The following is a 16,374-nucleotide window of genomic DNA, read 5'->3' as shown; positions in this document are numbered from 1 at the left end:
CATTTTCATCTGCCATGGCAAGATATTCTTTTAGGCCACCTATAATAAGTGTGTGGCTAGAGAAGATTTACAAAATTGATTATATCTTCTCAATTTAATAAGAGAAAATTGTATGTTTAGGTACTATCTCTAGGAAATGTATTAACCTTCACGTACTCTTTCCTGAAATACTTATTTTAATACAAGTGCCTGCAGTAAACCTAACTATAAAGCTGTTGATAGTTCCACAACTATTGAACAGATGTTTGCAGTCACTGATCATGAAAGCAAAGTCAGTGATTTTAAGGTTGCAGTTACAAAAAAATCCAAACATTGATTACTTTTCTTTAAAAATGCTGGGAGTTTATTTTTTTTTGATGACAGGGTTGACACATCATGCTAAACCATATGACTTACTTAGTTTTGGCTTAGTATTCTGTCAGAACCCAACCACTATGGTTTATTCAACATGGTTTTTGCAGCCGTTACATTCTTACCATTTTTTGTTCCTTTATTAGGAGAAGAGGCAAAAAACATCTACAATGAAGCTCAAAACCTGCTGAAAAGTTTGATTACAGAAAATAAACTTAAAGCCAAAGGTCTTATTGGGTTTTGGCCAGCTCGAAGCATCAAAGATGACATTTATTTATATGACACAGAAGAGGAGGTAGAAACTTTGGAACCAATAGCTAAGTTTTATGGCTTACGACAACAGGTGTGACTTGATGATATTGAAATGTTATTTATTTCAAATTGCAAGCTTGAATTTGTTTTTAAGCATTTCCTAATTATGATTTGTGATTATGTAGACAAGAGCAGGTAAGTTGGGATCCACAGATGTATGACTAGAAAGTTCCTAAATTCCAACCTCCATAATGGTTTGTCAGGAATTATGAGATGCGGAAGTATTTGGAGGGGACAAGATTGCTTGCCCCTGAGAGTCACAAGCTATACATTCATTTTATAGTAATTTATGTATTTTATCAGCCTGAAAGCATTGTTTTTAATCTGAAAAACATGTAGAGCTTTTCAGCTAAAGAACCTGCAAATGTAACTTACGCAGCCATTGTATCTTAATTCAGATGATCTCTCTCCCTCTCTCCATAAAAGTCTACACAGGATCATTTATCTGCTAGATTGTCCCCATATTAAACCTGCTCATTTATGGAGATGCAATAATGCAACCTCCTACCTTGTCTTTAAAATCAGTTAAAAATGGAATATTTATATAAGAAGCCAGAAAAAAAGATTACTGCATTTATATAATATACCTTCACTGTGTGTGTGTGTGTGTGTGTGTGTGATGTGAAGATAATTATCTTAAAAAGTTAGCAAAATGATAATGATACTTTCTGTAAGCTTATGAACATGTATGATAATAGTTTAAAACATTGGCATTTCATAAGCGAGGGAACTGTAGTAATTGGATTTTGGATACTTATTGGAAATGTTGTGTAGAATATGTGGAAAATGAATCTTTCTGTGGATTCTAAATATATTTAAATTTTTGAAAAGATAGTCTCCAGCTTATCCAATGAGGGGACCCCACCACCTTTCTAAGTAATTGGTTCTTGTGTTGAATCGTTCTTACTGCAAAGAAGGAGATTTTTTTATGTTCAGCCAGAATCTGCCTTCCTGTAACACAAGTCCATAATTTTATATCTCATAGTCCAGTACAGTAAGAAACATGCCTTGACTGTTTCTGTGACATTCAGGACTTTGAAGAGTGTTATACTGTTAGAATGATACATTCCCAATTCCTTCAAAATCTCTTTATTGGAATTATTTTCTAGTTCCTGATCATCCTTGTTGCCTGGTCTGAATTCTTAAAATTGTGGTCTTCTGAACCAGATACTGTAATCAAGGTGGGATCTAACCCATATAGAATGGAACTTTCTGTAACTGAAATTGCATTTGCCTTGCTGATACGCTATACTGCTGACTCAGTTTGGAATTAATGTGAATTGTGTGAAAGGGAAATCGTGTGATTATCAGGAGCTTCCCACTTCTCCTCCCACAAATGTCTGCAAGTCACTGTGGATCCAGAAAACCACTATGTATCTCATTGTCTGTATTATACTTAGGTCTTTTCTATTTAACGTTTTGCTCAATTTATCACTGTAGGTTGAAAAAGACTCTGCTTCCACAGATCCCTATTATTGCCTGTCTGACTTCATATCCCCCCTGGAGTCTGGTGTTTCTGACTACTTGGGGCTCTTTGCTGTGGCATGCTTTGGAGTAGATGAGCTGTGTAAAGAATATGAGAAACAGTCTGATGACTACAATATTATCATGGTGAAAGCACTAGCAGATCGGTTAGCAGAGGTAATATATTTTGTAGCTGAATCTTGGCCAGGTCTTAGTTTTTTGTTTTTTACATGATTCTGATTATTTTTATGCATGTATTGGAAGGAAGGAAGGACGGACGGACCTGCTCTTTTGGAAGCAGAAGGCTATTATCTGTATAGTAAATGTATTGGGGTAAAGGATAACTTACATATCCAATGGTGTCATTTACGATAGAGGTCTTATTGATACTTTGGAAACTTCCATCGGCAAAACAAAGAATAAATCAATTTTTATTGTTTATAATCCTCTCCCAGTACCCACCAAATCTACTTCAGAGGGGAAGGGGATCCTTTAGAACATCATAAGCAGGAGGCATGGAGTCTGAAGGAGACATTTTGTTTGCATCTGTGCACATGTGTGGGAAATCAGTGGATCAATTAAAATGTCCTGCTTCTAGCACAACAGTGAGCCTGCAGCAAGTGCAGGAATATCTTTAAATAAGAGCCATGAAGTATTAAGATAACAGATATAAGTAATGATAAATTGAGAGCCAGCTTGGTCTAATAGTTAAGATGCTGGACTAAGAGTGAGGACACCTGCATTCTACTCCTGCCTTAGGCCCAGCAGCCACTGAGAAGTTCTCTCAATGCTAGGAAGAAGGCAGTGACAAACAATTTCGAAAAATATTACCAAGAAAACTGTATAGACTTCTCTGTGTAGTCACCAGGAGTCAAGATTGAGTTGAAGGCATGCACACAAAGATAAATTAAGTAGTTGGACAAAGCATCACTAAAGATAGAGCTTGCTTTTGCTTGTTTCTAAGGCATTTGCAGAGGAACTTCATGAACGCGTTCGGAAAGAATTCTGGGCTTATTGTAAAAACGAACAGTTGGAATTTTCAGATCTGCGTAAGATAAGATATGATGGCATTCGCCCAGCACCCGGTTATCCATGTCAACCCGACCACACTGAAAAAATCACTATGTGGAGACTTGCCAATATTGAGGAAGCTACAGGTATCTTTCAAAGTTTGGCTAGGAAATTCTATCTTAATTTTTTTTTTAATACCTGTTCTGTACTTTGAAATAGGTGAGGGGAGAAATTATAAATGCTTTGTTTCATTTTTATTGTCTCCCTTTTATGGTCTCAGATGTTTATAAAAATGAGTGAATGTCCATTGAGTTCACCACCTCTTCAGACTTGGTAAATGAGTTGTCCCAGTGGGAGAGTGTAGGGCCAGGATTGTGTGCATGGCCCCATCCTCTGTCTACTATTAAATCCTCATCTGTTTTTAGTGAATGCTTGAAGAAGGCTCCCTTGTTTTTCATAAATTCACAAAATCACATTCAGTATATTGATCATTCTCTAAATGATTGTACATCTGATAAATTATAATGGTGATTTGGACTAGATTTTGACAGGAAAGTGAGCTTCCAAAGAGTTTCTCGCTGATAGGAATTTTGAGTCAGAGATTTCTGTAATTCGGCAATTCTTAACCACAATAGAACATATCTCCTCTTTTGGGGGAGATGGGCGGTGATGAAATTTGATAAATAAATAAATCTTCCTAAAGAGCCAACATGACTGCTTTTCTTTGATTCTGACAGGTATTCAGCTAACCGAATCCCTAGCAATGTTCCCTGCCTCAGCAGTGTCTGGTCTCTACTTTTCCAACCCGGCATCTAGGTATTTTGCTGTTGGGAAAATATTGAAAGATCAGGTAAGGCCTTTCTGCTATTACAGAAATTGTACTGAAAAGGAGAGAGCTAGAAATGGGAATCAGATCACAAAAGAGATACTTTGAATACCAGATCCTTTAGACCAGTGCTTCTCAACTTTAAGATGCGTGGACTTCAACTCCCAGAATTCCCAAGCCAGCATTAAAGTTGCCGAGGTTGAGAAACGCTGCTTTAGACTATTCAGTATCACATTTGAGCTCTAAAGAACTGATTTTACATGTATTAACAGCACCAGTAATTCTTGTTAAATATTGGAAATTGAGCAAACTGGGGACAGGGTTTAGAAATCTGTAGTTAAACACCAAATTATATTGCAAATGTGGAGGCCGGTTATTGGTTATATTGGCAGAAAATTACTAATGTATTATTTGGATCTAGAATTTATGAAATCCTAACCTTGACTTATTTTAGATGCAGTAAGAGTTAGTGTTGCTTGTAGTATCAAACATTACAACTGAAAGTTTTAAAAGTTTATAGTTTCTTACCTGAGAATTTAAACATAGTTTTGTGACTAAGAATTAATCCCATTTGAATTTTCTAAATTTTGGAGTATCTTTGCCATTAGACAAAGCTTCTGTGTGGCCTATATTTATATAAAAGGAGTATGAGTAACCAAGTGAGACCAGAGTTATATTTATTTTATAAAGAATATTCAACATGAAATATGCCAATGTGAAAAAATAATAATCTCTTCCCAAGTTCACTCAATTCAGTTAAAGGGATAATTGGGGCCAGTTGTGTGAACATTTATTTAAACGATCAGAGCTGATTTAAGCCAGCCCTGCCATCCATCCTCCATCTCACAAACTTGGCTCCTCTCCTCATAGTGAAGTTCTCACCACAAATCTAGAATCATGCCTTGCACAAAATTACTTTCTGAATAATTCATAAAAAGGCTGATGATGCCTGTCGGTTTGGAAAAGGCTATAAAACCATATCTAAATCTCTGGGCTCCATTTTTTCAAGTATATCCAAATCACTTCAAGAGTGCAGATAGCACCAGAGATCTACAGGCTTTTTACACCTTGGCTAAAGTTAAGTGTTCATGAATTCACCATCACAAAACTGCTAGATAAAAATAGGGTTTATGAGAGAAGAATAATTTGGAAGCCATTGTAATTGTGGTTGTCTCATGTTTGCCAAAAATCACCTGGATAATACTCCAGATTTTGGCAAGAATGTTCTATGAACAGATGAGTCAAATGTGGAACTTTTCATACTACATGGGTACCATTATGTCTGGGAGAAACCAAACACTGCATTCCATAATGTAAACCTTATACCAGCTATTGAGCATGGATGAGGATAACTTGCTTTCTTTGAAGGAAGCATAAATTCTGCTTCGTATCAGAGAATACAAAGACTATCAAAGAATACAAAGATATAAAAGAATATCAGGCCATCTCCCCATCAGCTGAAACTGAAGCATACACGTTCAGGTAGTGATTCCAAATATACGTCAAATCTACTAGAGAATGTATGAAGAACAAATCCAGTTTTTTGGAATGGCCAAGCCAATGTCTAGAACTAAAGCTGCTATAAGTATTATGGCAGGACCTGAACTGAGCAGGTCAGGCTAATAGTTCAGTTGAATAGAACTAATCTGCCATGGAGGAATGTTCCCCCTCTTCTTACCAGTAATGTGAAATAATCAGACTCACAAGAGAAGAGAACAATAAACTGCCCTTCCTAGACATACCCTTCAGTGAAGAAAGCAGTGGCAAACTACAAACCCAAATGTATCAGAAAACAGTACACACTGATCAAGTACTCTACTATTACAGTAACAACCCAATAGCACACAAAATAAGCTTTATAAGAACTCCCAGTCAGAAAACACAATGAAAACTCTTTAATTTCACAATACACTGACAAATTCAACTATAATTTTGGTTGGGATACTGTAGACATCTTAGACCAAGCCAGATCCAAAAATGTAAAAGAATTCTTAGATGCATGGCACCCTGCTGAATTGGCCATTAACAGGCACGTTGGGATAAGCACCATCCACAAACCATTTAAGTAATCTGCAAAAGAGAGGCAAGCTCAGACAACACCAAGAACCCAACAATTCGATAGATAGATAGATAGATAGATAGATAGATAGATAGATAGATAGATAGATAGATAGATAGGACTGATGACCACCAGCAGATACCATTTGGCTTCATTTTTATTCCAGCTAAAGGTGGTACAACTGGTTGTTTTATCTAAGGGAGGGGGGGATTAGTTTTTTTACACTGACCAGGGCATGTTGAACAACTTTATTCATGAAACAAATAAAAGCATAAATTGTCATTTGTTCACTGAGACTCTGTTTATATATCAGTAGGACCTCCAAGAAGTTCTGATAACATTAATTGCCAAAGATAAGCCAAAAATCCCAAGAGGTACAAATATTTTTTCACAGAATTGTAGCGGAATTATAAAATAGTTTTCTGTTCAGAAAAAAAGATGAAATGTAATTTTCCTGATATTTTGATCAGTGTAAGATGTGAAAATTAAAATGCTAATTTAGTCATCCTCTTATTTGTTCTATAGATTGAAGACTATGCCCTAAGAAAAAATATGCCTGTGGCAGAAGTCGAAAAATGGCTTGGACCTATTCTTGGATATGAATCAGAATAACAAAATGGGATGATTGTTTGCGTGGTAATCAGCTGATATCCATAACAGAAAACATTCACAAGCAAAATAGGGAGTGTGTGTGTATGTGTGTGTGTATGTGTTGGGGGGCAGTATTGTTTCTCTATATTATACTGTCTAGCAGAGTCTACCAGTCTTGGGGAACAAATGTGGGAGAAAATTGCCCTTCCTCTTGTTTTCTGATTAAATTTAGTATCAATGCACAAGAAACAACTATTCCGTGGGGAACACTTCAAATGATTACTCAGGGCAGCTATCTTCCATGGAAAAAAAAATTAATACCTAATTGTAGATTGTTTTCCACACCACATCAGACCCACAGTAAACTGTAAAATAACAAACCTAAAACAAAATTCTTAGATGTGAAGTGTATCTCTCAGTTTTGGGTACCTTGGGAACTCATGTTGTCCCATTTACATGCATATGCATGTTACCATGAGCTATTTCAAATAAATATACTCTTTTCTTTCTAAATTTAAGATTCTAATTGGATTTGGGGATTTGATGTGTGTATATGAAATATCCTTTGTTCCTGGTGTCTAAAGTTCATCTTGTTTAATGGAATAGTTTGTATTGCATGGAAAACTAACCCAGATATTATACTAAATCTGTAATTCACTTCACTGCCTTCACCTTCTGAGAATATAGCTGCTGGGCATTGTTTTATAGCCATAAGAATAAGCTCAACAAGTATTTGCACTGATAAGTCCCTCTGTTTGGGAGTATTACTGATATTTAATGAAGTTGTATATGTATTTAATAGGTTATGATAGAACTTTAGATTCATTTGGAAGAGGTGCTTCAGAATGTGTTGGGCTGTCAATGCAGCTTGTCTGCAATTCATAGCAGTCACTTCTTTCCAGAAGCATGGGATCAGGGAAAAAGACCCAGTTGTTTCAATGAGACTAGGCACATCAGTTACCTTTGCACTCTCATGTATTCTGAAGCACTTTTTCCCAATTGAATCCCAAGCATTGCATAGCTTTAATATTTAATAGCAAATTGGGTCAGAAATCAGATATGTATAATGTGGGACATTAGTACGCGCCTTGATTCTTATTTCCTTCTTGATATACTGGGCTGTATGTCTGAATAGTAGAGAAATATGAGCAAAAGGGCCAACAATAGAGTCACCTCCCAATTTCAGGAGACTTCTGTATGCATTCACCTAAACACTTCTAGATGATATGGAGTTGTATTTGTGTGTGCCCTTCAGACTTTTCCACTTAAATTGTGGTGATTGGGGTATACAGGGTACCCTCTGTCATTCTTGTGTTGACTTGTCTTTGTTCTAAATAATCTTCTTGATTGCTCATAATAGCTCAACTATTTACTCTTGTAGACCCAGGAAAATCATGCTCTTTTTGGAACTTTTATAATATCTATTTGTAATTATACTCACAGGTGGCTAAGCCTTCTGCTCTGTTACTACAGAAATGTGCTCTATTATTTCTATGTTTTGTTACATACCAAGAGCTGCCAAAACATTAGATCACAGATCTTTAGATTTTTACATGAAGATCACAGTACCTTATGCCACTACCATAAGGAGGTCAGTTTCTTGAAATCTCCACTATTTTTTTTTTGCTATCAAATTGCCTTTTTGCAGGCCTCTGTGATCATGTGGATGTATCATTAGCTGAAGGACTTAAACTAGTACTGCTAATACTTTCACAATAGGTTTTCATACATTTTATTTTCTGGTTTTAATTTGAGGAAAATGTTTGTTCATGGTAGACTACAATTCATTTGTAGACTTTGATAGGTGCTCTCTAGGGCCTTGATAAAACTAAGTTAATTAAATTTACATTTCTTTAGCCTTAATGAAACAAGTTATGAGTATTCATTCAGACAGATTCCAGTCTCAGATTCTGTAAATCTCAAACAACAAACTTAAGAGTAGAACTTAACTGGGAGGTCTTGAAAAATCAAATAGGTTCCCTTGCCACCCCCCAAAAAAACCTGATGAAATGTTTCAAATAGTTCCTACAACACTTTCTTCTTTAGTACATACATGCCTCAAATTGCCAGCCAGATTTTATGAATAGACTAAACTGGGTGAACCATGTAGCAAATCATGTTTACTGTTGACTTCCTTGTTTAGATTGCTGCCTGAAAGGAATGGAGGCCAACCAGTGGCCTGCATTCCTTCCCTGAAACAGCCCAGTCACAACGTCCCAATTATCTTCCCATCTCCTCCAATCAATTACTATATCAGTATTTCTTCCTAGTGCTCCATTCCCAAGTATATCAGCCTGAATCCTGATTGGTGTTATGCAGGCAAGAGTTTCTTGGTTTGTAAAGCAGTCCCTAGATCCTACCCAGCTGTTTATGACAGAAGGACTATTATTTGCACAATTTTTTATATTATATGGTTTGATATCTCTGTGTCAGATTATGATTAGCTCATCAGACTTCCCACCATGATATTTATTGAATAATGTTAATATTCTTTACTGGGCTTGTACAGGATTTAGCACCACCAAATTTCAAATAAAATCTCTTGACTAAAGTGTGCTTTGGGATTCTTTTGTTAACTTCTTCGGTGTCCTGTATACCTTTGTCTTATTAATTTCCATAAATGTTCACTGTGTAGTAGAAGTATACATTATTTTGAGCTCTGACTGTTGAATGAATGTCTTCACTATTCTGCTGTTTCTTATGTTTCTGCAAAAAACTGACAGATGGGTAAGCGTGCCTTGGCAAACAAGCTCTCTGTTGGATGTTAAAATCAAATTCCTATGCTTGCCTCCTTATATCTATCATAGTTGAAGTGGGAGGGCAGATCTTTTGCAGGAAGGCTGGCACTTTTCCCACCACTTTTTTCTAGTTCTTCAAGGGTTGCAGGAGACATGTCTTGTGGCATAAGACTGTCAGAGAACGAGGAAAACTAAGCATTTTTGACTTTTTCTTTTGGATTTTTTAAGGGGAGGTCGGCTCAGTGCTTAAAAACAGATGTGCTAAAACTTGCAGTCTTAATGCATCTATTTTTAACCTGCAAGTGCAAAAAAAAAGTAATAATTCACTCTGCCATCATTTTTTATTTTTTTCTGGGGCTCCAAAGAATTATTATAAATAAACTGAATGCTAGAGACCTTGCATCTTTCTTTGCAGCAAACTAAGTGTCTTTTTTAAAAGGCAAGTAGGACTTACTTTAAATTAGAGGTACAGAGAAGCAGTGTTGTAAATAAGATATTAGAGGCTTAGCATTTTGCTTTCTAGCTTTCTAGCGGTCAGAAGTCACAAGTTAAGACACTGGGTTTTCTATGCTATCTTTGTTGCCTCCCATTTTCTAAAAACCCTTTCATTTGTGTAATTGCAGGGCTTTATCCTTGGCAGTTCTTAATCACTGGTTATTTTTTCCTTCTGATTCTGGCTGACCTCTTTCCTTAAGTAGTGCTTTTGTGAGAGACTGCAAGGTTTATGTACCTAACTTTTATCCAAAAATTCAAATTAGATTTCTCCAGCTATCTTCACTGGCATTCCTGATTATCCCATTACTTGGCTACTACTGCAGGGCTCCACTCTTGAGGGCTTTCATGATCTTCCATTTTCACATATTAACTGTATGTTTGTGAATACATTATGCCATTAAATTGGATTTGAGAATGTCTTGTTCAAATCTCTGTGATGGCTTGTCAGAGCAAATGAAGCGAGGATTCCATCCCATGTGAGCTTCACCGGATATATACAGTAAATGTACATTATTGCAGTTTGAAAAGCTGTGGACAGGGTGGTGGATTTGGAAATTACTAAAAACCTCTATTTAAATCCTTCCTGTGTCATGAAACTCACTGAATACCATAAAAAGAATTGCTGTCTCTCAGCCTAACCTAGCTCAGAGACTAATCCATGTACATTATTCATGAAGAAGAGTGAAATGCATGGGATAAAATTATGTTTCAGCACAACCAAAATCAGGATTAAAAATATGCTACCCTTACCAGTGCTGCTTTAATTGCTATTTTAAACTTCTAACTCAAATTGAAGTTTAACTTGATTTAATGAATTTCCATCTGGCAAGGACTTTCTCAGCTGTAAAGCATTCACAAGGTTTCATAAAACTGGAAGGAATTCTCAGGGAGTTGACATAGTGGAAAGTGTTGGCATTTCTTTGTTTTTTTTGCCTGGACCAAGCCACTAGGTTACCATGGTAATTGAGTACTTCCTTAAGTATTGGCAGGGTGAGGAGGTCCAACTTAATTGTCCTCAATTTGGATGTTAATAGCTGCATTGCCTGGGGGAGGGCGGCTTGCCTGGGCTTGTTAGTTTCCGTTTCCTTTCTACCTGCCTTCCTCCCAGCCCTCTCTGAGCGCATGTGAATGCACAGCTTGAAAATATGTTTTTGTGCTTTCTGTAAATAAATTTATTTTTATAGAAATGCCTGGTGTGTGATTTTTCTGATCTCTCGGGCCAAATGCTTTCTAGCACTCTGACAGAAAGTGTGTCTGGTTATCAGTGGAATATGAAACTTAACACAACTGGTCCTTCTAAATCTGTAAACACTGTTGTGATGAAGAAGGGAAGAGAAAAAAAAAATCCAAGTTTATTAGTTTCTTTCACCCAATGAAAGTTAGCAATTTGCTGCTGAATTGCAGTGATACAGTCCTGGGCAGTTCTGGGGCATAACAAAATTGGGGTTAGGAGGGCCATGTGCAGACTTACGGAGTCCCTAATTTTCTTCAGAGTTTATTTAGTCAATACCTATAGTCAAACTACTGGCAATACTGCCCACAAAATGCCATCCACACACAATCAAATAAGGCTGTATAAATTTCTAAAATGAAATAATAAAAGATACTAATATTTCATCTAGTCTGCTTCTGCTAAGAATACTTTTGACATTTTTTTTGCAGTTTAGTAGTGTAAGACTTAACCATGTATAGATATATATTTTAAAATTATTAGCTAGCATAAAATGGCATCTGATGTTATTTTTCTGTTAATGGTTTAGTATAAGCTGCTAAAGTCTTTGAAGGAAAGATTAAGAACAAATAATATCACAAAAGCTAGTAGCACTGTTACTGATCTGGCTTGCAGCCTGATGGATGAAAGTATGAGTCTCAGATTCAGTTCATAAATACTTTATACTGTATATGGAGTTGGGTTCTTGGAACACTGTTGCAACAGCAGAACTTGAAACTAACTGTACTTTCTCTCAGTAGTAGAAATTGAGTGAATTCTAAGGAAAAAGAATCAGCAACTAGAATTTTCCAACTTCTGCTTTGCATTTTTGTACATATGATAGTATGTGTATCATTTGCTAGGCAAAAACCATGCCTAGTGCTGCTAAATTATGGCTCCCATTAGTTTTCTGGATTAACTTTTTTATTTTGCTAGAACTATGTATTACATGAAGAAATCCATAGTTGCTGCACCTCCTTTGTTAAATATGGTTGGAATCAGGTAGGTTCTAGGGGAAGATATGGCTGATTGGATGTGAACATTCTTTCTACAACTCCTTTCCTGAACTTTAAGAGAGGGAAAAGGCAGTGATGAACAATGTTACTCATATTTGGGACCTATTAATTGGAAGAAATACCTTACTTTGGAGGAGGGGCAGAGTTGAATGCCCCTTGTTGTATTTTTGTCATTCAAATGTTTTCTTTCAAATTTCTTGCTTTTGAATACACCAGTGTTCAAAAGGCATATACCAATTTTCCATCATCTCTTGCACTTTAGATGTATTGGGTGCACAACTCTCAGAAACCATAGTCAGCATGTCTAGTTGGGTGATGGGAGTTGTAGTTTCAACATGCTTGGAAGCACAGATTTAGAAAGGGCCTTTGTCTACAATGTGCATTACAGATTCACATGGGATGGTATTTAAATTTCTTTTACATAGGAATGCTATTGATTATCCATATGGTAGAGATATCCTACAGCAGAATTCTCTATTTCCATGTGGAATGAGTTTGAAAATTTAATCTAAAAAATGTACCTTGTCTCTCTAATTCCAAAATACACACAAGTATTTCAACATGCTGTTTTCAGTCTGTGAAATCGGGACATTAAAATTCTAGCTCCAGGCTAACTTGCATCTTACGATCTCCTTTGCCTTGAAAAAGCCACTCAGCTTTGCAGTCTCTTTTCTCTAGCTGTTCCTCCACTAGACTAATCAAACTTTGTCCACTGCTATTTAGTTCAGACCTCACTATTCTCCATCGGTGTTTGCCTTTCCCTTTAATAACTAGCAAAGCTATATTCTAGCTATGATTTATATATACTGAAAGTGTCAAAGGGGATAGTGATTTAAAATGAGAATGTCTTGAAATGTTTTAATGTTCTGCAGCATGGTAGTAGTGCAATTATTTGAGGACTACTAACATACTACTTAGCAATTTCTATCTGCCAAGTTTTCAAAGCACATTTTTATGTGCAGCTAACTTGTGCATTTCCTCCCATTAAAGGCATTATCTGTACATTGCTTTGTTGTACTATGCTAGACATTTTAAAATGTTCCCTGACTACAAGAACATGGGGGAGGGTAGACAATCAGATTTCTCTCCTGCAGCCCACAGAATCACTGCCATTGTTCTGGAGGGTTTTCCAAATCAGATACTGGAGATACAGAATACTTCAGAGGGGAGGAGAAATCAGCTGGAATCACCTTCCCTTTCATCCCCAGGAATATTACATTCTGCTATATGTAACTGGATGTTACATTGCTATATTACCTATTCATATTACAGTGACTAGAGAGCCTTATGGTTTAAAGCTCTCTAGAGGCTGAAACCATGGAGAAAATCAGATGTCAACACACCTTAATAAGTATATAATTAGCTCCAATTAACACATCTACAGATTGTTACATACATTTCATGTACAATTAGCATCTGTGAAGGTTTAAAAAATGCATTTGTACTTTTCATACTATTTTGGCCTTTACCCTCTTGCCTAAAAGCTTGTGTCCAAATTATCTGTATATGCAAGTAACATGTACAGGGTTGAGAGGAGTTCTGAAATGTTAACTATATGGAAATCAGCGAAGTCAGATAGGCTGTTAACTGCATTCTGGATTTCTGAATCAATATAATGAAAATTCAAAAGGTTAGTGAGTTTCTACTGATGAATTTGTAAGCTTTAATGCATGCCTGTATCATACGCATGAATCAAGATCTGTGTTTCAGTGAAGCCAAGTTATTTCACATTATACGTCCCTTGATTAGCCCAATTAGACATCCATGAATTCTAAGTGCAGCCAAGTGCAGCAGAATGTGGCAGAGAGAGCTTTGGTCACCAAAGTGCAGTGGCTACTACACTCATTTGGAAAGGAGTTTACAGTACATGTAGAGCAGAAGCTACCAGAAAGTTAGCCAAGCCACAGTGTACAGATTAAAGGTCACATTCTATATTTGTAATCTAAAATTCTGATTTGGAAAAAGACCACCAAGGAAGCCAGTACACAATTAAAACATCAATTACTGTATATTTTTAAACCCAAGATGTTCATCAGTATAAACAGAATAATCAGTAAAAGTGGAAAATGATTGCTAAGGCTAGGAGAATTCAAAATGAGAACATAATTACCTTTCAATAGGCCTCCCTAGTTGGTGGAAGATTAGTGACAAAATCAAGTGGGTCTTTCTAAGGACATTTCAAAGCTGCAATCATGTCTGAAGAAAAAAAAAAGGTCTACTTGATTTTCATGTAAGAGCTAGGAAACATTTAAAAAGTCCTCCAATATGATCTACATGTCTGGGTAGATACAAAACCATTCGGGCTTTAAAAATCTAAAGCGCTTGTAATTTGGCCTAGAAATAAGTTAGGAGTGAATGGCTATAAAATAATTTAGAAGCAGTATGTCCTAGTTACTCTTGTTGTTTTTCAAATTCCAAATAATTTTCTAAATTCTTTTAAAAAGGAGATCCACCCTGCCCAATTCCTACATACAGTTGTGATGGGTTTCTCCGAACAAATCAAGATCCAACAGCACTAAGGAAATAGTAGGTTCTTGGGTGATATCCATGTCAACAGTATATTCCAGCATGCCATAGTTAAGGTTATGAAGCATGAATATTTTAAAAATCTCTTGTGCTGATCTAAAAAACATTGCTATTCCATGCAGCAAATTTAGATTGGATAGATAATACAATTTATGTCTTTTTATATCCTTTTCTTGATTGTTTAATATATCTGCTATATTTCCTGTGCTGTGCTCAGAACTGGGGAGAATAGTGACTTCACCCAGAAGGGAACTCTTTTTAATCAGGATGATGTTTTTCACTGAGTTGTGAACAAAATTCTACTCAGGCTGATTGTCTGAAATACCCTAATTCCATTTGCATTTGAGATAATCAACTAATATCACTCAGAAGTGGAAAAAAATCTGGTTCAGTTGACATGGTAATTAGTGAGGTTATATAATCTCTATCTACCAATCAGTTGTGTTTCTTTTTCCTGCATGAGATATAATTCTTACTGATTTTTTTTACATGTCAGTGCATAATCCCAGAATTTGTCCTTTTTTAATGCTGCATGGGAAGATTGCAGGAATAAGTACAGTATCATTTCCGCCCTGTGTAAAAAGCAGATTATATAAACAGAGTTAATAATAATTAATGCCTGTAGATAGTCCTGAAGTTCTTAGCAAGATATGAAGAAAGAATGCCATGTTTTGCTGAACAGTATCTATGGCCAGAAACCAGCAGAGAGATGTGCAGTTAAGGTCCACTAGCTGGGTAGAATTTATATAACTGTACCTAGATATTAGTCATGGACAATGATATCTGTATAAAAGTAAATCTCAGACTAATAGTAGTCTACACATAAGCAAGCATTCCCAACCAAAGATTAAAAGTGCTTGCTTAGTGTGCTATTAATATTGTTGGCTCAAGACCTAAACATATGACACTATCTAGATAATCACATTGATTGCACCTAGCTTTTTGATTAAAATATTTAGAATTGCACTGTAAGTTGTTTTAAGCATGGGCTTGATTCTTCTGGTAATTTCATTAATGCTGAGACATTATAATATAAAATATATTTATAAATATTAATTAGAAGAAAATTAGGAAGAGTAAATGGTCATAAATATTAAAATGTAAGTTTGTCAAATGTTAGCATTCTTTATTTAGGTTAAAAGGTCCATGTGGGTATTTGCATAAAACATTACAGTCTCCTGTTTGCTAGCCACTGCCTTTTACAAAGTTAGATTTACCATATCTTTAAGTACTTTCACTGCCATTTTACAATTGGGAAAATTGATCAATTGGGAATGACATGGCATTGGCACTATGTAACTTTGTTGTCAGTGTAGAATCTCTGCCACCTTATTTTGTTTAAACTTGTAGTCTTCCAAATTGTAGACATATTTTTACTTCATAGGTATAGTCTTATTCCTGTGAATTTTTGAGCCTTGGTAGATAAAAGTCTGTTACTATGCTAATTTCTTCTCCAATTGCATGGGTTGATATGGCCTATTGACATACTTTTAACCTTAAAAAAAATTGAGCAACAGACTGGCTTTTCAGTCTTCTTTCAGGATGTTTCTTGAGTCTTCCTTGCTACAATTCCCCAAATTGCTATCATCAGCATATCAGATAGTTGAGGTTTATTCCAGCACTTTAATTCCAATTTCTATTTCTTCTCATTCAGCATTTCTCATTAAATATTCTGCATATAAGTTAAATAAGTTAGTGGATGGTATGCAACCACGCTACCTTCTTAATTTTGAACCATTGAGCAGCTCCATAGTCCATTCTCATTGTTGTTTCCA

The 16,374-nt window shown here is 36.0% G+C and overlaps 1 protein-coding gene across 1 annotated transcript in view; it reads left to right on the top strand.

Annotated features, from left to right (window-relative positions):
- Nucleotides 1-9,165, top strand: part of MTR (5-methyltetrahydrofolate-homocysteine methyltransferase) — a 72,560-nt gene extending 63,395 nt beyond the window's left edge. Inside the window, exons 29-33 of the mRNA XM_063306396.1 lie at nt 498-694; nt 2,104-2,304; nt 3,092-3,284; nt 3,876-3,988; nt 6,549-9,165. Of these exons, the coding sequence (XP_063162466.1) occupies nt 498-694; nt 2,104-2,304; nt 3,092-3,284; nt 3,876-3,988; nt 6,549-6,635 (791 nt within the window). The 3' untranslated portion in view covers nt 6,636-9,165. The remainder of the gene's footprint in view (nt 1-497; nt 695-2,103; nt 2,305-3,091; nt 3,285-3,875; nt 3,989-6,548) is intronic.
- Nucleotides 9,166-16,374: the final 7,209 nt, after the last annotated feature.

Source organism: Candoia aspera, chromosome 1 (genome assembly GCF_035149785.1).
Source record: "Candoia aspera isolate rCanAsp1 chromosome 1, rCanAsp1.hap2, whole genome shotgun sequence".
In the NCBI taxonomy this organism is placed as follows: Eukaryota; Metazoa; Chordata; class Lepidosauria; order Squamata; family Boidae; genus Candoia; species Candoia aspera.
This window is presented reverse-complemented; position numbering and strand designations above follow the sequence as displayed.